At 38.7% G+C, this 21,949-nt stretch overlaps 2 protein-coding genes across 4 annotated transcripts in view; both read right to left on the reverse strand.

Annotated features, from left to right (window-relative positions):
• The window catches only part of LOC124157007 (apoptosis-resistant E3 ubiquitin protein ligase 1), a 347,050-nt gene extending 336,275 nt beyond the window's left edge, over positions 1-10,775 (reverse strand). For 2 of the 3 annotated variants that reach the window (XM_046531468.1, XM_046531466.1), the window contains exons 1-2: positions 10,447-10,775; positions 2,621-2,893 (exon numbers count right to left, since the gene is read on the reverse strand). In XM_046531468.1, coding sequence (XP_046387424.1) covers positions 2,621-2,855 — 235 coding nt within the window. In that variant the 5' untranslated portion in view covers positions 2,856-2,893; positions 10,447-10,775. Of the gene's footprint in view, positions 1-2,620; positions 2,894-9,758; positions 9,896-10,446 lie in introns of those variants that run through there. The other variant, XM_046531467.1, reaches the window with a different exon arrangement.
• Positions 10,776-15,228: 4,453 nt separating this feature from the next.
• The window catches only part of LOC124157010 (sodium- and chloride-dependent GABA transporter 1-like), a 41,196-nt gene continuing 34,475 nt past the window's right edge, over positions 15,229-21,949 (reverse strand). Inside the window, exons 9-11 of the mRNA XM_046531472.1 lie at positions 21,101-21,210; positions 17,536-17,691; positions 15,229-16,358 (exon numbers count right to left, since the gene is read on the reverse strand). Of these exons, the coding sequence (XP_046387428.1) occupies positions 16,218-16,358; positions 17,536-17,691; positions 21,101-21,210 (407 nt within the window). The 3' untranslated portion in view covers positions 15,229-16,217. The remainder of the gene's footprint in view (positions 16,359-17,535; positions 17,692-21,100; positions 21,211-21,949) is intronic.

Raw genomic sequence — 21,949 nt, forward strand, 5'->3', positions numbered from 1 at the left:
TCCAAATGCAAGAGGATACTCACCAACCACTCAACAAATATCAAACAAGTACTTTTGATCAGTACTTAGGTATTTTCTTAAATCAGGACTTTAGCGCGCCTCCACCTCCAAATGCAAGAGGATACTCACCAACCACTCAACAAATATCAAACAAGTACTTTTGATCAGTACTTAGGTATTTTCTTAAATCAGGACTTTAGCGCGCCTCCACCTCCAAATGCAAGAGGATACTCACCAACCACTCAACAAATATCAAACAAGTACTTTTGATCAGTACTTAGGTATTTTCTTAAATCAGGACATAAGAGAGGTCTCGGGGGGCAGTTCAAACTTAGCGGGAGGCAATTTATGGCAGTCAGATAAAGCTGCTTTCCCAAGTGACCCACTATATCCTGTAGGACCTATTGTTTTACCCTTTAAAAATTCAAAAGGATGTCTTAGAGGGAGCTCGTTCGTGTGAAAAAGGCATATTGCTCATTGAAGTAGCTTTTCAACTATCTATTCAATGATTCTTACAACACCATTGTGCTGGCCTGTGTTTCTTGGGCAACCGTTACAACCTACACAAATAAGTTCACATAAAGTGACGTATTTTCTGACACATAATGTATGTTTGCCATGTCCACTTCATTTTTTGATAAGGGAATAACATGGCCGATGTATTTAGAATCAGGTTCTTGATGAAGAGTTATGTGGTCTTCTAGACGTTCTCGTCGTTGATTTTTACCTCTTCACTTGCCGCAACGCATAGGTCTGGTCAATTCTTCCATAAAAATATATGGTTTGAATCTCGGCATCACTATTAAAATCGTTCTTAACGACCGATTTACTACTTTTCCCTTTCTCGCCTCACTTTATTTTTTGCCAAAAATTGCAATATGAGAAGTTGAAGGACAAGTATATGTGCTCATGTTCCTCAATAATGCCGACGCCAAAGATGCTGCTGCCACATGTTCCAGCTAAAGTGTTTCAGTTTAATCTTGTTTGCTCATTCGATTCTAGTATCTGAGGATGGCCGTGACTTTGACCAACACATTCATCTCTGCATTCGTCTGATTCTGTATCCACGTTGCTTTCTTTTTCGCACTTTCTTCATTCATTCTCATTTTTTTATTCGCAAGCTCTAGAAGTTTTCTTTCTTCCCTCTTATGATTCTGCGAGGCTGTTTTAGAATCAACCACATGCGATATTATCATCTTCCGAGATGTTCTTCGGTCAGACAAGACTCCTCTAACTATACGACTTTCTCGCCCGCGGCATTTCCGGGTTTTGAAATCAATGCTTACACAAGCACAAATATCGAACTACTTGCTTGATCTTTCCATCCATTTTTCTAGGAGAACAATCATACGTTCTTCGCTCTTCGCCATAATTATCTTACTTCTTTCAAAGTTTAATTGGCTGTCTCATGGTACCCTGTTTTTTACCGTTGTCTCTGTTTTTTCTAATTTCCAATCGAAATTCTAGTGCCTAATTACATCACTTATGGTCAGCAATACCGTTTCACTCACTTGCTCATCCACACCAAACATTTTGTAGCCACTGGATGATGAATGTCTCGTAGATGACGCCATTGCTGATATATAGAACACAACATACACGGACTACAAAACGCTGCAAATTAAAACATTATAGTTTCAGAACGTCTAGCTCGTAAAACACTGCTCGGTAAAATGGTCCTAGTAAATAAGGACCACGCTCAGTACACTCCATCAAGTCACGATAACAATCGACTCACAATCAGACCGAGAGACTCACGCGCGCGCGCGCATGCGCACAAACTTCCCGCGCTTTGCAATCCACAGTATGTCCGCTGTGAGCGAGCGTTGCAGCAGTTTAAGATTGTGCGTCCTCGTAAGCAATGATGTTACACCCACAATACGTTTTCTTTGGTATTCAAAGTTTTCTATACAATGTAAACAAACTAATCGTACAGTTGAAAAAAAATCGAATTTTTTTGAGAAAATCCCATTTTAGTCACATTGCGCAGTCTAAAATTGCTAGACCACAGGTCAAATATTTTTTTATTATTGATGCTAGAGCTAAAACGAAACATTTAAGGTATAAATGTAACTACATCATCTGCATCCACACAGTAATCTGATAGATAAGCAGCCGTGAAATGGCCAGATTATCGGAGACCCCGGATTATTGGAAAGGTACAGGATACATTTACAATTCCAAGATTTTTATTTTCAAATTAAGTAAGCATATGTCAAGCCTGTAGTGCACTGAACAGACCTGCAAAATTAAATGTTCACCAAGCGGGCGATGTATCTTAATTCCTTACATAATTTTTGTTTTCTTTTCCTAATTCAGTGAATCACAGAACCCAAAATTCATGCGGATTATATACGAATAGAAAAAACAAACTAAAGAACGAAAACAATACTTACAATACGCAGGAAAATTACTTAAAACTGAAGACATTATTTTATCAGCTTAGGATGCCGGATTACTGGACATGCCCAATTACCGTAAGGCTGGATTACAGAGATTTCTCTACACAGATTATTTGCATTAGAAACCCTGCTTGGATTCATTTCGCTTACTCTCTGTTGGCACGCATACTTCATAAGATTAGAAATGAATTAGTATGAAGAGAGAATGTGGTGCGTACCTAGTTGTTGGAAGAAGTACTTAAGATGGTCGAGCGTGTTCTCCTCCAGCCATACGTCCACTTCCGTCTTGTCGCTTCCTTCCACGTCCACCCAGGCACTAATGAGCAGGTTGAAGAGTGAGAAGCATGCGATGCAGACAATGAAGGATGCCAGGGGAGGCAAGTGGCGCTGGTCTCGGATCGCCATCTTGTGGTTGTTGACTTTATCTGCAGCTTCCCGTTGACGAGGTCGCATTCCATGAACAGCTCACATTCGCATCCAAGGGACATGCTCTGCAATTCAAAGAATAATTCGATTAACCACATCTTCTAAGCAGGGCAACGTCGGCCGCAAACATCTGCAGCCGCAACGCGTCCAAACCCACTAAGTCCAGGCGGGGACTATCCGCGATGATACAACAGTAAAAGGATGTGAATGTGGATGTCAGATCACTTTCAACTTGCAGACAAATAGAGAAAGTTGTAACAATTCTCCTTGAGGATGTGAAGAAACAATGAGAGTCGATGGAGGACAACGAGTCTCCATGACGACGTGAGAAAACAAATTGAGTCATGTAATTGCGAACAGTAGTGCTCGGTGGTACGCGTCGTTGCTCTCGATTTCTCTTCGTGAGTACTTATCCAGGGCAATCTTATTAGCAATGCATAAAATATTTTGATTTGTAAAATACCGGTGTACGTTTCATTCCGGCGGCGCAACGTGTGGGGCAGGACTATTCGTCTAGATGCAGACCATGGGAAACCTAAAATAGAGCTGCTAGGATAGAGCAACTTTCAAAATGGACGGAAGTGACAAAGATATTTCACGAACTGAAAAAGGAAAAGTTGCATAACATGTAAAGAGATCGAGGAGGCTCAACATCACAGGAGGCGACATTCGAATTACTTGAGCTTTTAAAATTGCTGTTGGAAAAAGAAGGCTTGGATACAGAAACGCGTCAAATTAATATGGAGACGGAATAGCATAGAAGAAGTGAAATACAGGTGCAACTAGGACGAATGAAAGAAGAACAGGAGAGGTAAGAGAATTCAAAGGAGACAAGAGCAGATGGCGATGAGAGTGAATCCAGCAGCAGAGGGGCCGATCTCGACGAGGGTTTACAAACTGCGGTTTAAAATCACGTGGCGCACCTATTAAGGAGGAGTGCGCTCGGTCAGTCTTAGCACCAACAGCACCAGGAGCTGTGCAGATGAAAATTCGACGGAAGACCGAGCTCGAGACCAATGAGGTGCCATTAGGATCTGAAAGAATTGGGAAATACCGCATGACAGAAGACGACTCACCACGCGCGGTGAGACAAGGAATGATCGGAAAAGCTGGAAAATGGTTTGCCGCGACGCAGCATTTGTACGAAGACTTCAAAACATTCCGGACGATATTCCAGAAGCAGTATTGGGAGGAGGAGCGACAGATGGTGATAATACGAGCCCTGGAGATTCCAGAGCAGCGCAAATCACACTCGCGTGGAATACGAAACCACTGGGATAAGCACAGCCAAAGACATAACATCCGAACAGCGAGGATAGAAACCTCATTAACCTCTTAAGGCAACATTCCGGGATGAAGTAAATATGGGAAAGATAGCACACGACGTAAACACGCGATATGAGGATATTTCACGAGAAGACAATCAGGGCAGATGAACAAGGACGGTCGGAGACACCACTGACACTGGACGATCACTCAAGTCTACGTCCGCCACTCCACTAATAGGGGTGTTAACCTCAAACGAAATTGCCCATTTAAGTAGATGCTAACGGTGAGTTTTGGCTAATAATTAACATTGGTGAAAAAATTTCTGCAATAGGTGCATTACATTTTCTTTTGTGCTCCATTAAATTTGTGCCCTTTCGAAACGGCCAGTTTCGGCGGGAAGTCAGGCTCGAATGGCTCTGACGTCACACACAGCTACTTCGTTGACTGTACGCTTTCAGTGAACGCCGTTATCCGAGCCGTGCTTGACTTTGTGAATGCCGTGGTGAGACATGCCTTCGGATTGCGGTTTTGTGAGGGCTAGTTCTAATACTGTGCCTAATATGAGTGCTCTGATGCTCATTTTTCATTATTAATAAATAGAGGACAAGGCAAAAAAAATACGCAAAAATACATCTAATGTTGACATTTTTAGCGCTCCGGAAATGCAAGGTTTCAAACAGGCAAGTCAGGAGTCAATGCATATTAATTATGATAGCACTGTTTAATATGTCAATCGTACATATGAGTATATTTTGCATCAAATACTTAATTTTGTTACGATTTACTCTTCCCTGGCTTCCATTTTTATTCGAATTATCCCCTAGTAAACGCTGAAATGATTCTCGAGGGGTACATTTCATATTACATAACAAATCCCTGTCACGCAATGCTCGTTTTTTTACTTTTAAAGGCTTTTCATAATTTATAGACTATAAAAACTTAGGTGGCATAAGGAACTAATATCGTAAAATAATCACTTATGTTCGTCTTAGATTTGTCTGAATTATAATATAGAATGGCGAATTATTGTCCACATTTATTCTTGTGAATGTTACTGTAAGGCCCACGCACCGATTTTGGACGGCCGGTAAAATATCGGCCGATATTTTACCTGCTTGCACACACGCCGGATTTTTACATGTCAAAAGATAAGTTGCTTGGTTGTTGAACTGGCGCAGGGGATCCGCAGTGGCATTGGCCGGTAGCTAACCGACTTTTTACCAGTGCCGTTGCGCGGTCGGTCAGTGTGCAAGCTCCCATGCCCTTCCATTGTTCACTATCGGAATGTGGACGGCCGTCCAAAATCGGCGTGTGCTACGGGTCTAAGGGTTGAAAACTATTTCAGCGCTGCCAGAAAAAAAAATACGGCGATTCAGCAGTGTGCTATATCCAACTTAAAAGAGAATAATATGTACACTATGAAAGGAAGAGTTTGTCCTGAGCACAAAATCAGAAGAAACCACAGGAAAAAAAATTTGTCACTTATTCTTCCGCCATACCCAGAGGAAACATAATTTACAAATTTATTTGGTTCACAAGGTACTAAATACTTGATGGCATTACATTTTTTATACTCACTCCATGTCAAAGCTTGATTTATTGGATCAGAGGGCTTTCGAATTTGAATTTCAGAACATTCAATTATATACTGTAGATTGTTGAATTGGCTTGAAAAGACAAAGGCAGATCAAAAATTTGTTTTGCTTCGGAAAAATATTCAATTTTTTAAGCACTGTGAAATAAGAGGTAAAGTTGTGTGGATAGTAGAAGAAACTCTTGGTATTCATTCAATACAATTTGGTATTATATTTTTATATTATGTTTTAAACAATCACATAAAGTGCTCAACTTTATTGTCATTTCTGTCCTTAAGAGTACCTTTGGTGAACACCAGACAGTGTAATTTGTTTAATGTTCCTTTTTTACCAAACAATTATTCTTTCTAAATCCCACTATACCGTGCAATGAGAGATGCTAATGAAATCTCAAGGGACATCGACATTTTTTCTTCTTCTTCAACCACTTTTAAAAGATTTGTGAGATGCAATGTTACTTGACTGTTCCTGTTTTTTTTTCTTATTTTAGTTGTTACTATTGACATGATAATTTTGAACTGTTCCTTTTTACTTGAAATACTTGTAATTAATGTACACCAATATAAAGGGTTTTCTATTAACCCGTAAATAAATATATATTATATATATTAAACTGTAGCTCTATTTGAACCCAAACTGCCTTCAAATGGTTATTCCAATGGGAATTATAGTCCGGGGTCAAGTAACCCAATCTTAAAGTTAACTTCAGCCCAAATAAAATTTTAAAAATAAAAGTATTTACTATGTCAACAAAAATGCATTTTGTACGTAAAAGTATTCATAATTAACTATACTTTAAACATATAAAATGAGAATGCCAAAGAAAACAGTATGTTGTGCCCATTTATGAAAATAATGTTAAAGGTTTCAAAATTTGGCCTCAAGTATCCCGTGTTTACTGTATATAAAATGTGTTGAAGCCAAATATCTACCAGTATCTAATTGTAAGTTACTTTGATACATAAAATATTATTCTATGTAGTCACGTTCAGGTAAATTTTCATTCTATGTATTCATGCTTGTCTGTTGCAAAGAGACAGCGAAGAAGGAACAGATATAGGAACAGAGTGCCACTATAATGAACAAAGTAAAGGGATTACATATTAGGTAGGAGTGGTATGAATGTGGAACATGACATAGTCACAGTTCTGGGTAAGGAGTGAACATGAAGGAGAGGAAGATGGCATGAATAAGTCCAGTGAATGGAGGAGAGTGATGAGTGAAAGGGAGTTGGGGTCTAGTGAAATCAGCTGCCGAAGGACATGTGTGAATGTGTTTCCATAGTTCTTGTTCCAAATGTTCTATAGTGGAACATAAAATGCCGATTTGTACCCGCTAGAATGATCGATGATGCATGAATTATTCCTGCATTAGTCCCTCAGGATTTCAAATATTCAAAAGGGGCTTCGATTGAAGAGAAGGAAGGATATGGTTTCAAAATTGTTTCTTTGCGTTGTTAAAGTTTAATAGTTGAGTTTAGAAGGCTTTTTAAAGAAAATATTTACAGTCCCCTTCACAGTTTCTGTAAAATGAGGGTAATGCATAAATTCTCCTTGATCATGAGAGAGTCACGAAATAGAGGAGGTCTTTTGAAAACCCTATGTAGAAAAAGACTTCTTTTCCAAAAAAAAGAAAAAGATGGGATAATTGAATTGGCCACATCACGAGACATGATGGAATACTGAAAATTATCGTTGAACTATAACGAACTACCTATGGATATTGTAATCAAGAGGTGCGATTTTCCACAAATAGACCTTTTAGTTTGAACTACATTTAAATTCTACAGGATCATCGCCTGAGTTCAACACCCCCTCCTCCAATTCTCTCCCTCTCTTTTCCACCAAAACATTTAGCAATTAAAATGCTACACTTTTTGAACTTGAATGACGATGCAGTGGCATAGAGGCTGCAGTCGAATAAAATATATTTTTGTGGAAAATTGTGAAATGATTTCAAGAGCTGTTCTCAACAGTTAACCCTTTCACAGATGATTTGATGATGTGACGAATTTATGCCAATCAGGTTGCCGCACATCTCAGCTACTCCTCAGCCTTTTGTGTGGGTTTTGCGTATTTTATTGCAGCTTACTTTCTTTTGAGCGATTGCTTCCCTTAGCAAAAGATTCTATTCGATTGAGTAAAGAAACCAAATGATGTCACCAATTCCTTAAAAGAGGGCAGCAACTTTCACATTTTTTCTTTTTATGTCAGAACGGCTAATTGACAAAAAATTATTTTCCATTATATTACATCTTTCCCTTCCATTTACTTTAAACTGATGAATTGGAATTTTGAATCTGAATAACCCTAATCAAATAGATTACATGAAAATTAAAATAAAATTACCAAAATGGCCCAACACAGAAAATGCAGAAAGAAAGGAATTGCCACCTCTCCTGTAGTAGAACAGAATGCCATAAACAGAAGCAAGCCTGATTTTGATACTGAGGCAGTGCACACAGTGAGGAATGGACAAAGAGACACTTAAGACATTTTGGAAATTATACATGAAGGAAACAGATTTTTGATGATTTAGTGGCCTTTAACACATCACACACTTTCTCTCCTTGCCATCCCAAATATGGCACACTTTACAATCGACCTTCCCCCTACCACTTCTCATGAAGATATCAAAATATATAAATACAAACTGCACACCTGAAATTTAATGAAAAAGAGCCATCAGTGTCACTGAAGGAGAAAGTATTTATGAAATAATGAATCCAAGATCTATTGATGAGAAGGTTAGTCAAACACGAATGAGTTAAAAAATCAACCTGCTCCCGACCAAAGCCACCCTCTGACATCATCACATCACTACTCTTCCATTTCCTCCTTCCCCCCCCTAAGTACAACTTTACACTTTCGCAGCAAAAGCTTTGGCATTCAAGCTCACATGACTCAACCACACCTCCCCCACCCAACTCTACTCTACACATTCCCATGCATCTCTAATTCCACTTTCTGTGTCAGACAAGCAGTTTTCTCTTTGTTTTGAAAATGTCGAGAAGTCATCAAAAGTGTGGCCTGTTATGAATATAAGACGACCTGTACTTTAAATCAATCATTAAATAACAATTTCTAACAGTCATTCATTTCATAACATTCTTTCAATTGAGCAATCAACGGAAGTAGAAGATTAGGAGTATGTGTAAACTGAAGGACAGACAGCAAGAGAATAAGCAACAAGATTTTTTACAAGGCGTGGAAAGCCAGAGAAGAGTGAATGAAAAACTATGCAAAGATATACAAGATAACCACCCACATAGATAATGGGAGGCAAATTATGCAATAGTGAATAATCATTTCAAGGAACAGGGTGCAAGACGCTATACTAATGGAGGAAAAGAATTGAAGCCTTCTGATTGAAAACGACGAAAGTGGAGAGATGAAAAGAAGTCCTAAAAGAATTAAAGATAATGACTTGATGAAGACACGCCTTGAAGGGTAAATGGATGGGTAGAAAGGCAGAAGTAGGCCCAGAATGAGATATAAATGATATTAATAAAGGGAGACACAACAATCAATGCTAAAACATGAAAGCGTGCGGTGGTGGGGAAGGAGAGGGGAGAGCTGCTTAAACCAATCTTCAGATTCTTGACTCATGATGAAACAATTGAATCCTTCACCTCTGTATGAAACACAGCAAGCTACAATGCATAATTCAGCAGTGCGGATACATTCATTCAACATTTCCATTCATTTTCATGAACTGCAGCGTAGATATTAATGAGTTGCAAATTGTTTGCTGGTTCCTGAAACAAATGTATGGTGGAGAGGAATGCACCAGGATACCCAGAATGTCGTCTTTCCTTCATCAATTAGGATATAAGTGAAAAGTGTAGGAGATATTTCCGATTTATTGACTGACAACCGCTTTTGATAAAAGAAAATGTTAGTGAGGATTTCGATGGCTGTAGAATTTTTTATAATAGTCGATGAGGTGGCGCGGCCAACCTTGCACGTTTAGTTCCACATGAAGGAAAATTAATTGAAAAATTCGCAAAAGTTATTCTCACCCATGAAAAGCAACAAGAAACCGTGCCTGAAAAAGGTCAGCTTACCTGCGCACTGGGCTGCCTTACGAGCTCATGTCAGGTCCAACATAAATATTTATTCTAAAAGATGCACATTTCGTGACTTTTGCGAAAACGAAAGCGTAGCCCAGTCCATGTGCATGAGCAGACTACACTCGTTAGATAAACATGAAAACCAGGTAGCTGTTTCAATACAATCAAATTAAACAATTCACGCGAATGGCCGTCAAATTGATATACTTCCTGTGCGCAAAAAACAATCCGATAGCAGGAAGAAAACAAGGTTTTATTTCACCTATTTGAAACCAGTCAAACACGTTTTAATGGATAAAACTGAAATTATCACGTCCCAAATAAATTCCTCACTGCAGGAACTTCCGCAGAACACACGAAATACACTACTCTCACAAAAAAGTAATAAACTTTGCAAGCTATAAATTAACTATGCATAGAAAAATAGTAACATTAACTGCTACATTCAATCGCTACACTCAAAACGGAAACGATTACAAAGGAATCACAATTACAAGGTCGGTCACTTTCGCCAGCGTCAAACATAAACACACATTGAATTTGAATTAAACCTTACACAATTACCTTAAAACGCACTCCTCCAGCAATGACAGAATATTATCATTTGATTTATGAAGATATGAACGATTAACGGTTACAAAACAAGAGGAAAATGAATGAAACTATTTTTGCATATACATACCGGTTACAAGATCCCATCGTTTGCAAACGGCCAGACGGAAGACTCAAAGGACACTCTCTAAAAAACACATTTTACTCTTCTATACTTTATTTAATTATATCACAACCACATTTAATGCAATACAAGCAGTTAAATAAACGGAAAACACAACTAAGTTGATAAACACTCGCTGGTTCTTTCGCGAGCAACCAGCTGCGGATTGGCAATAGCATTTGTTTGTTCAAGCAGCCAGGGCTCTTGGTTGGCGGGAAATTCCAGTTTTCTTGTAGTACGTTGTCATCAAAAACTTTATGGGGTTCTCGGCTGTCATAAATAAAAATGTTTGTATGAATGTTGAAAATATTGTGATGTCGTTACTACGTCATAACATTTTACTTTTCATTATATCTGCCATTGTGTTTTCTGGCATTATATTCAGTCAACTTGGCCGATTATAGCTCTAAATTTGGGAATTTATTTGTTTATTCAAGGGTCAACACCATTTCATAACAATTGTTAACAATACATGGCTGCTTGACAAATTTTTACATAAAATGCAAGGAAAACAATAACCATAGTAAATATTATCAAATTAACAACAAGCAATAGCTAGAAAGATGTTAACATTAACCAAAATGATAAAAATAACACATTAAATACTATAAAACTAACCAATAACTCAAAACATGTGCAGGTAATGACTACAAAGATTGATTTGGTCTAAAACATTTAAACTTCATACTAACACTCTTCATTAACAACGTGCAAATACATAAATATTTTTTTAATTTGGACAAGCTGGTGCTGAAAAAGTCAAAATTTTGTGAAAGACTGTTACCCATGCGATACAGCCAAGGCAGAGTAGAGCTGTAGGCGCAAGCTGTAGAATGGTGGCCCCACTGCAACAGGTCCTGGGATCAGGATGGCTACACAAATTGAGTCTTATACTCAACAGCTCAGGAGAGTCTAATTCTATAGTGAGAATTTTCCTAAGAAAAACAGGTCAGCGATCTGCCGTGAAGAACTCAAATGACAGAGCTGAAGCTGGGGTGGAAGATCATCAATGTGAACATCCCTAAGTGGAAAGCCCAGTCAAAGTCCCACGATTCTCAGGAAGCGATTCTGAATTCGTTCAATGTCTTGTGTAAGACCAATTGTATGTGGTGACCATATGGGAGAGCAATATTCCAGCAAAGGTCGCACAAGCTGGACAAACAAAGTCCTCAATACCCAAGCAGAGAAGCCATCTCTTGATACTCTTAGAATGAATCCAAGGGCTGAGCTCGCTTTTTTTTGTTATCTTGTTCACTTGATCTTCAGGACTGAGCGTTGATGTGAGTATCACTCCAAGGTCATTAACAGAGGTGGATCTATTGAGAGAATTCCCCTTGATTGGGTAATCAAAGAGAAAGGTTATCAAGGATAAGTTGAAAGAAACCTGCACTCTGCACTTCGCCTCGTTCAGAAGCATTCCATTTTGTAAGTACCACATTAAAATTTCATTGGTTGGCGGGAAATTCCAGTTTTCTTGTTCGTTGTCATCAAGAACTTCATGGGGTTCTTGGCTGTTATGGGAAATCATCTGCACAAAAGCTGTCTTTAATAATTTCAAATATATATACCGGTAGAGCGTGCATGCAACCAGATTCGCGTAATGTTGTAAAGCGTGGTGGATGTTTTGGCCTTTCTACAGCTCGACGACTATCACAGTGCTGGCAGGGAAGTGACACTGCTGTCTTTCAGAGAAGGATCCCCCCACCTCCAATTCCCCTCCCTCTGTCGGTCTCACTTATTCCCCTCTCTTTCCCCCACCACCAATCCCTTGCCTTCCTTCCCGACAAACTGCTTCGGGGGTCGGTGTCATATTCCGAAAAAAAAGAATATTTTGTTTCAGGAGACGGTGGTGTTCAAGCGTGCCCCGAGAGCAAGAGACCCTTGTGTTTTTCGACGGGTCAGTGTCGTGTGTGATTGAGGAAAGCAGAAAATGGAAAAACTGACTCCTTACGTGAAGTGGCAATACCTTTATTACAGGTTATGGTGATAGTAGCATAATGCAAAGGCTGTCTAGGGAAATGCCATATGGGCCGCAGTTACCAGTGCAAAAAGTAGAATACGTCAACCACCTACTTCGAAATTACAGCTGTAGACTGCAAGATATTGCACGACGGCCAAGAAATTCAAAAGGGGCAGTGCCCATTGGGTACAGGAGAACAATAAACAATAACTTGCAAAGATTGAGGGTAGCTGTGAGTGAGGCAATCTCCTTCAGAGCGAAAATGGCCAGGTCGGAAAGGGTCAAACTCCTACAGAAGGACATAGAGCAAGGACCGAATCATGTTTTTGGTGACCATAATAAATGTGACAAATGTTATTGCAAAGGGCCCAAAGAAGGAGAGGAAAACTTGGTCCCTCATTTCATTAGTTGCGGCATATGGAAGGATATCACCTATGCCAACAGTCTATTATCTTGTCACTCCACTAGTTTGATATATAACGTGACTAACAATCTTGCGGAGTCCTACAACTCTTATGTAGCTAAGTACGTAGGAGAGAAAAGGGTAAATTTATGTTTGAGGGGGGCCTATGAAACTAGGTGTGCCATTGCATCGGTAGCCTTCAATGTGAAAGATGATGTACTTGGCATAATTCACAAAGGACTGACGAGCAAGAGTCCAGGAGAATACACAAAAAATTTCTGTTTCCTCCAAAAGGAATGGGGAATACATGAGAAAGCGATGACTGGAATTCTCTGAAACTTCAAAAAAGAAACGTCTGCGAATTGAGGGACCAGACAAACATTATGGGCTTGTTCCTGATGTACAAAGTGACATCGCATTGGCCAGCCAAGATTCCATGAATAATTTCATATCATCACTTAAAATGGATAAAACCTCAAGGGAAAAGTTGGAGAGGGAAACACGAGAGCAAATGCTCAATGCGACGTGGCAGGCGGAAATGTGGAAAAGGTTGACGGCCTCTTTCTTTGGCCGTATTTGCAATTTAAGGCCCACAACATCTAGGGAGAAAGTGGCAGACGATATTTTGTTTCATTCTTTCAGAGGAAACAAGACATACTTTCACCTTTCACACTTGGAGTTGAAGCTTTCAAAAAAGAGGTAATTTAGGATTCCTCCCAGCTGTACTAAAAATTATGCTGTCGTTGCCATCATAGGAAAAAATTCTAATTGAAGTGCACAATAATACGGAGTATTGAAGTAATATAAACGTGGATTTTGTGAAGGATTGCAACAACAAACGGTAGAGAGAAAATTGAAACTATAATTAACGAAAGTGATACACGATTTCTCGCATTCTCGTTTCGGTCAATTATATTGTGCAATATTGGTTACCGGTGTGTAATAAGTCTCGTCATGCGGTCTATTTTATATTTGTATTATAAATTATAAACTGCATTCTTATTTTTGATGCATTCACTGAAGTACAGGATGAATAGAAATGGGAGACCGTAAAGAAAGCGAGCGGAATTCAATGCGGGAACTATCCAGAGCATAAGAGACCGACCGAAGGGCTGATCAACTAACGTAACACAAAAAGAGTTTTTTGGGCCTCAAGAGTGTTTTTTGCAACACAAACAACTCCTTGAGGTCTGCCAAGGTTATCCGAGATCCCGACCACCAGCGGACCAAAATCTGACACTGCAGTAGGAGAGCTCAATCCCTCTCCCCTACGATGAATTTTTCTTCGCTCTCGAGTCCCCCTTCCACCCAGTCAACTTCCCCTCCAATTCAAACTGCAGCGGTCGCTTTCGGAATTAAATGCCAGCGACCATTATCGCGGAGTTCTCCCGAAGTATCCTTTCACCTTAATATTTATTGTAGAATTTTGTTTAAAAATTGTAAACACTGCTCAAAAGACAAAGAATTCAATTCTTAGTTTATATTTCTTGAAAAAAGAAGAAATATTTATTTCAAAACCTGACTGGATAAACAATTGTATGACCGCAGTACCTTACGGCTGGGAGGGGTAATATAAGTCGAAGGGTCCGGGTTCCTGCTCCTGGATTTCGAGGGTAAAGCCTAAATCCCGCAGTGTTGGGACCCAAAACAAATACGTCTTACACCCCAGACTGTCATAAAAGGGGAGAGCTAGGAAACGTATATACTTGGCATTCGTTCATTTGCGTAAGAAAACCTCCGACAAAAATATGCTGCTTTCGTCTCCCGGGTCAAGAAACGCCCACACGGATATATTTTCGTCTTTAGTAGGGAAAAGGTTAAAGAAAACACCACTAAGAAAAAATTTCTGTTATGTGATTTTTTGGTAAATCAACTTGCTGTTTTTCATTAAAAGGTTGAGAACTTGATGTCCAAAAAAAATGAAGATGGATGTAGTCCATTTTCAACCCTGAAACTTACACTCACCCATCATTTAAACCTTGGCTAGTGTGTTTCTAATTAAAGGTGTGGATATTTACGTTTTGCTCAGAAAGTAACACCTTTTGGTTGGCTCTACTTTGGCAGATGATGGGACACATAATGGTTGGCCCATAGTATGATTTGGCCCATGAATCTGCAACTACCTATTGGGCCAACAAAGCATCATAGTGAGGCCTCAGTCAAGGGTAGGTGCATGAAATCCCCAGAACCACTAATTGAACACCGACAGTCAGTTTGTAATGTGTGGGAAATGTGGTGCAGAGTAGGAAAAGTTTTATATTATATTGATGTTTTGGCCAATGCATGGTACATACATTCATGAAAATTATCTAGCTTTAGCAAAATAATGTACATGTAATATGTATATTAAAGCTTCAAAGTCCATCTTGCAGTCAAAAGAGTTGAAAATGTTCGCATCCATGAATAAATATCTTTATTTAAAATCACAGCCATAAAAGGATTATTTCTTATCAAGCTCAGTTTCTAATGTTTGTGAACGATTATTGAGCATTCCATAAAGCCACCGGTTTATCTGCTCCATTTCCTCCAATGTTTCAATAGCCAACTCGGCCTCTGCCTTAAAGGGGAGGCTGTGACATTTCTGCTTTACATATCTTCTTACTGTTTATCCTTTGATTTATAACTTAAATTCTCTTCTGATTCACTTCAGCCCTGATGTCCAGTTGTTTCTGAGGTTGAAACCTAAGTCCCAATTCATGTTATTGGCTTTAGGATGGATTTCAAGAATAGAATGATTATCACTGATCTAATTATTTCCCACTTCCATCTTTGATCAAACTGGGATTTCGTCAGATGCATGCTTGGATGCATGATTCCGCTGTGTGACTTGGACCATTGACCTTGAAGCATTGCTTATCATTTTAGTTTTGGCAGCTTCATTAAGTATGAAGCAAACATTGAAAGCATACAAAATAGGAATACAAAAATTACAACCAAACTCACATGTTATAATGCATGGACGCAAAGTGTGTAGAGTCATTTAAAGAATGCACTGAATGACATCTAAAGTCATAGAAGAGGATTACAAGAAAAGGGCAATGGGTCCATCTACAACTATAAGTACACTAGGACCAGAGGGAATCACAAAGTCGTACCTATATAGATGAAGAAAATATGTATGTAGACTGCAGGACAGAGATATGTACTTAAGATGTCATTTTTTCCTCTGCGATCAGGGATGGCAATATAGTCTCTCAGTTCATGAAATTAATCACTGCACTCAATAGGACAATTAACTGCATGTTTTTCTGACTGGAAATCAAAACTTTGGGAGAAATGGATGGGAAACTGCTGGAAAACCAGAGGAGAATTCACCAATATAATGTGTTATATGGAAAACACAAGAGTTTTCTTCTCAGATTCAAATCATTGTCATTATGGCACCTTGATGTCAAATTCGTTGATGCAACCACGTCCTTTCTCTTCTGCACCTTCTATTTGTGGATAAGAAACGATTTTCTGGTCCAAATGCTCTGGTCCCCAATCCTCAGTTGGTTTGAAGAGTGCTTTCAAATACTACAAAAAATGACACATCCTCATTAATTCTCAAATGGTAACTAACACTGGAATGACCAGACTTGGCCAACTCCCTTCAATGGCTCAGGGGATCAAAGTGATCCCTGGTGCACATATATGCTGTAAGAACGTACTAAGCAAAAATTCTTTTCCTGCTGCATAATTCCATAAAAGAGAGCTTAGAATTTTAATTTTAATTGGAAATTATGTCATATGTTAACCATCCATTCTTCAAAATACAATCTTTCTTTCAGAGGGATCAATTTCATCTACACAGCCATTTCAGTTAAATTTGATTTTTCCATACAAAGTAATAAGAAATGATAGCCCTGCTTTTATGTCCATCTATGAAAAACAAAATGATAAAATATCACAAAATAAATTGAATCTAAGATCCACTGTTATAAAACAGTATTCACCTCAACGTGAAAAAGGATCAAATTGATACCCCTGCCCATTCTGGTGTTTACAGGTATGTATTCCTTTATTAAAGTTTTGGTGGATCATGAGGATAATTAGACATACAGATGTACTTACATTGCATGATGCACTAACAGATTAGGCCTAAATTTTCATGAGTCAATGCTGGTACATGGGAAAATATACACAGTACTGGTTGATGTTGGCTTTTAATATTTCAAGTGGTAGAGAAGGGAGTGGGAATGAGGAATGGGTGGAGATATGTATTTTGGAGATGACTAGGTTCCATTCATTGCCAATCTTTAATATAAACATTCTCTTTTGAAAATCTGTTTTCTTTTCTTGATCTCCAGGACTTAACAGATGAGTCAGTGTTTGAAAATCCCTACTAGCAATGACTCAAGCTTAATATGTACAACGATATCTCCAGCAAAGTACAAAGCAACAGGACATATGATTGACTTTAATAATAACCCATCCGTGAGTTTGTGACTAGCAGTAGAAGCGACAGGTGAAATCTCCTGGTGCACCAGGTGGAATTATATTATGTCTATAGACATTATAATGATAATCAAACGGCTATTTTTATTGTAATTAATCAATTTAGGAAAAGAGAAGTACTACCCTCCATATTCCACTTTGAGAATTCACACTCAGAATCAAAAATTATCATTGCCAAGACAGAGGTTTGAAAAAAAAAATCAATTGGAGCAAGTATGTAATAGGAGGGAGTATAATGATACAAATGGACATGTACCTCTCTCAGTTTCCAAATGCTGTGTAGAGCCATCGCTGGAACGAATACCAAGGAAATTGTTCCTGATAAAATTCCCACTTGATTGACCCACTGTGGGAAAACATAGCTTCCATAACTTGCTGGAGTCAATTCATACACGTTGAACACTATGACAACCTAAAAAGTACTTATGGTGTTGAAATAGGCAACAAGGTAAACTCATTCTAGGAGGGCAACAATTCAAAATGATTCCTCAATCTGGGGAAAAATTCAACAAATACTTTGAAAACATGATCTCTAAAAAGGCTGTCCTGATTTCATGAATACACTTGCAAAAAGAATGAGACTTACTTTTCAACTTTTCACAACTAAGCAAGACCCAAGAACCTTGGATTAAGGGACAGCTTTTGTCATTACAAACAGCTTAATCCATTCTTTACTAACAACAAAAATTATCAGCGGGACATTTCCTGATCCGGGAGACGAAAACCAAAAATTTTCGTCAAAGATTTTCCTATGCAGGCATACAAATGCCGAAAATAGTGTACATATGTTTACTTGCTCTCCCCCTTTTATGACGGTTGTGCGTACACAAAGTCTTAGTTTCAGAACCCAACGCATCAGGGGTTATGCCTTACCCTCAAAATCTGGGAGCATATATATGTACCAGGACCCCTTGTCTCATATTACTCCTCTTTGTGGTAAGGGACTGTGCTCATACAATTGCTCATTCAGTCAGTTTGCAAAATAAATATTTGCTCCTTCCTCAAAAAACATAAACTTAGAATTGAATCCTTTGTCTTTTGCATTGAGTTTAAAATTCTTAAATGAAATTTCAACCATGAATTTAACTAATATCCCAATCTCAGAATAAAAATCAACATGGGAATTGTTGACACATTAAATCCATTAATATTGATGGGAAAGCTTCATTGAAAATTTGACAATTATCAGGAAAAAACGAGGAATTCAATTCCAAGTCTGCAATTTGCATGCAAGCAACAATTATGCATGTAGCTAATTCATATAAAAAAAAAATAAATTGACCACCAGCAATTGCCGCTGGTAGGGTTATAAACCTGAAAAGGATGGAGGGAGCCCGACTATCCTCGGAGTGCGAGATAATGCGGAGTCCCCACTAGGAAGGGTCGACAAAAGGTTGGTGCTGAGAGTGTGTGATTATCCGCAATACCCTTCTCAGCAAATGTCCTGCATACAGAGGAGCTGAAGAGTCTCTTGGAGCTAAGGAGAGAACTCCTCTCTCTTGAAAGGGTTAACTAATCAATGGGCCCATCTTGTAAGTTGATGTTAGCTAACATAATTGACTCAGTAGCTTCATGAGAATTTATACAATAGGAAAGTGCTATCTTAAATTGATATTGGAAATTTGATATCATGAATGACGATATTTGATAAAATGAAGATAACTTAAAAGCTCACATGAGTTTGTGATGTCGTTTTACTAAAAACTACAAAGTATGCCACGCAGAGTGCATGGATTGCTATTCACTGAGCACCTTATCTCTCTAGGCCCCTATTTGCCTAGGCCTCGGATCTCTCTTGGCCCTCATTATCCATTATATACTAGCCCCCTGCTATTTCACCTCATTAGCAGTTTCAATGTGGAAAATTAAAACCTGCAGGAACCAAAAGCATCCGCATGGGGTGATCCATGGCATGGGTGAATGAAGATTTAGATGATTATGCAAAAGGATATTGAGTGCAAGGATGCACCTGTGTATTTACTGGGCGCCCTTCCCACTCCGTCCCTTAGGCTCCCTCTCCATAGGCCCTTGTTCCCTTCCTCACCCCCCATCCACTGATCTCTCTGGTCTACTGAACTCCCTGCCCCCCCACCAATCCCTGTGGGCCCCCTCTATCCACAGGAATTTGACCTTTGTATTGGTATTCGGAGGAAGGGAGAGTTATTTGGAACATGAGGGCAGGGTAGATAGAAACGTGGCTGCAATAATTTGGAATGACAGCAACAGAATGGAATGAGGTGGAGCCCTTCTTTATGAACCTGGAGACAGAGCATACCATTCCAATTGTCTCTTTGAAGAGGCTCAAAGGAAGGAAAAAAATTTGCTTCTTTCATTTGAAGCACTGAACACAGTTGTAACTACTATTTCCTCGCATTTGTATAATTTTGAGCAAAAATATCCACCTTGGCCAAAGGCATATCTGCATGAAGGGATCTGGCTACTTTATCTGTAAAGGCGTCTTTCATCCCATTTATTAAGCTTTTGGTTGATGAAAGATGGACAATACTACATATTTTGCTATGCCTGGTGATGTCTGGTCAGTGCAAAATAGTATTGCCCACAGTGACCCTAAGTTTTTGGATTTTATGGTATTTATCTTTTGTTGACCAATGAGTGAATTGTTTCGTGAGATATTCATATTGCAGACTTGCTATTCAAAGTCTGTTGATGCGTGGTGGCTATTGATTAATGCATTCAAAAACTCACAATATTTTTTTTATTGACACTTTTATTCTGTTTTCTCTATTCGAGTCCATTCCCATTTTCTTTTGAATTTCATATTTTGCAGACTCTCCAATTATGTATTTTAGTGATTCTTCATCCTGCTCTCAACAAAAGGCACCAATGGGACCATTGCTTAGCCCCCCATTCCATGGACTGAGTTTTGCACTCATCACTCTGTGTAGTGTCCCAGTGCATCCACATAGCCCTGCACAGCTCATAGCCCTCTGTCTCTCACTTCCCCTTCCCATTGAGTGCCACTCTTGCTGCTCCCCTCCAATCCCTTCGCACCCTCACGTGTCTCTAGGACTCTCATCTCCCCAACCCACTCCTTCCTCCTCCCATTCCCTAAATTATGGTCTCAAAACAGCCTGATGAAGAAACAGAAGGAATTACAGGAAGGCATGTTTATTCGGTAATAATGCAAATAAATGTCCTTAGATTGCCCAAAAATGTTTTTTTTTTCAAAATGGCCTCAGGGTATTCAGTTTGAGGTTGATATACACCGATACAGGTATTTGGATCAAAATCGGAGACCCTTCCCAGTGAGAAATGGGTGGTGGAATACACGTGGAACCCACGTGGAATCCACGTTGAGTGGTGGATATTTGGTGGTGGTGGATATTGAGTGGTTGGACCCACGTTGATTTCAAGTGGATTTGTGGTGATTATCATAAAATGTTAAACAGAATCTAATTTGTGGAACTTAACTCTCTGGTGACATTGTGTCATTTATCATCCTGAAACCACGCTAGTTATGTGAAAATGTATCGCACATTCTATTTTTATATAATTCGTGGAAAGGCAGCCATGAGAGCACATGAAAAATCGTAGACACGTATATAGAAGGTTTAGATATAGAGTGGTTGAGGTTTTAATGGTTTTAGGACAGCACCAACTGCTGTTTTAATTTTTCCACCAAATTTCCACGTGGGTTCCACGTTGATTCCACGACCAAAAACACGTGGTATCCACGTTAATTCTCCACGTGGGTTCCACGTGGATTCCACCACCCATTTCTCACTGGGTTAGGGTCAAACGTATTTTGAATGATAATGATATGACCATGTATGACTTCATCATCCATTCATTGAACTTACAAGAAGCAGGAAGGGAGTCACTGCCACAAAGCAAATCTTCCAGAATAACTTCACTGCACACGGTATTTTTATTCCCATCTCAGCAACATCACCCATAAAGCGATTAGGACCTGTGAAAAGGAATGACGATGAAAGATAAAAATGCCATCAGAAGTATATCAAATATTATTATAAGTGATGGGTTATGCCTGGGTGTTTGTAATATGTACATTCTTGTTTTCTCGGAGTTTGATTGTTAATTTATTTTATAAATTAATAATCAATTCACATTCCTTATTGCCAACATTTCCATTTTTATTTTGATCATAATCAGATTTTTTCTTTCTCATCTCTTATTAATTACATTTTTGGATTAAATTCTCTTTCAAAACTGATTTAAGAAAAGCAATTTTATGCCATGCCAAAAATTTACTGCCAGAGAAGCATGGCCAACGATACAAGTGAAAACATTTTGTATTTTCTAGAGATGAGTCGAATAGCAGATTTCTCGAACTTCGAATATCGAATTTGAATATTAAATCATTGCTCGAATATTCAAGTACTAGAATTGCACAAAGCATATTAAGCGAATGTTTTTTTCTTCTATTTCACTTGATGAATGTATAAATAAAAAGGGATCCTGTGGAACCTCGATCTATCGTTTTTCAATAGGATGGACGAAAAAAACGATGGATGTGGGAATTTTTAACTAGGTTGCCAATGCAGCAGGAAACTCAGGATTTTGCCGAGTAAATATGATTTCCTTTAAAGGATTCAAACAGGAGTTTAGCTGATTAATAGAATATTTTATTTTATAGTGACAATTTGGGAATATAGTTGATTCAACTAATATCTCTTTCAAATATTCTT

This window comes from Ischnura elegans, chromosome 4 (assembly GCF_921293095.1).
Source record: "Ischnura elegans chromosome 4, ioIscEleg1.1, whole genome shotgun sequence".
Lineage (NCBI taxonomy): Eukaryota > Metazoa > Arthropoda > Insecta > Odonata > Coenagrionidae > Ischnura > Ischnura elegans.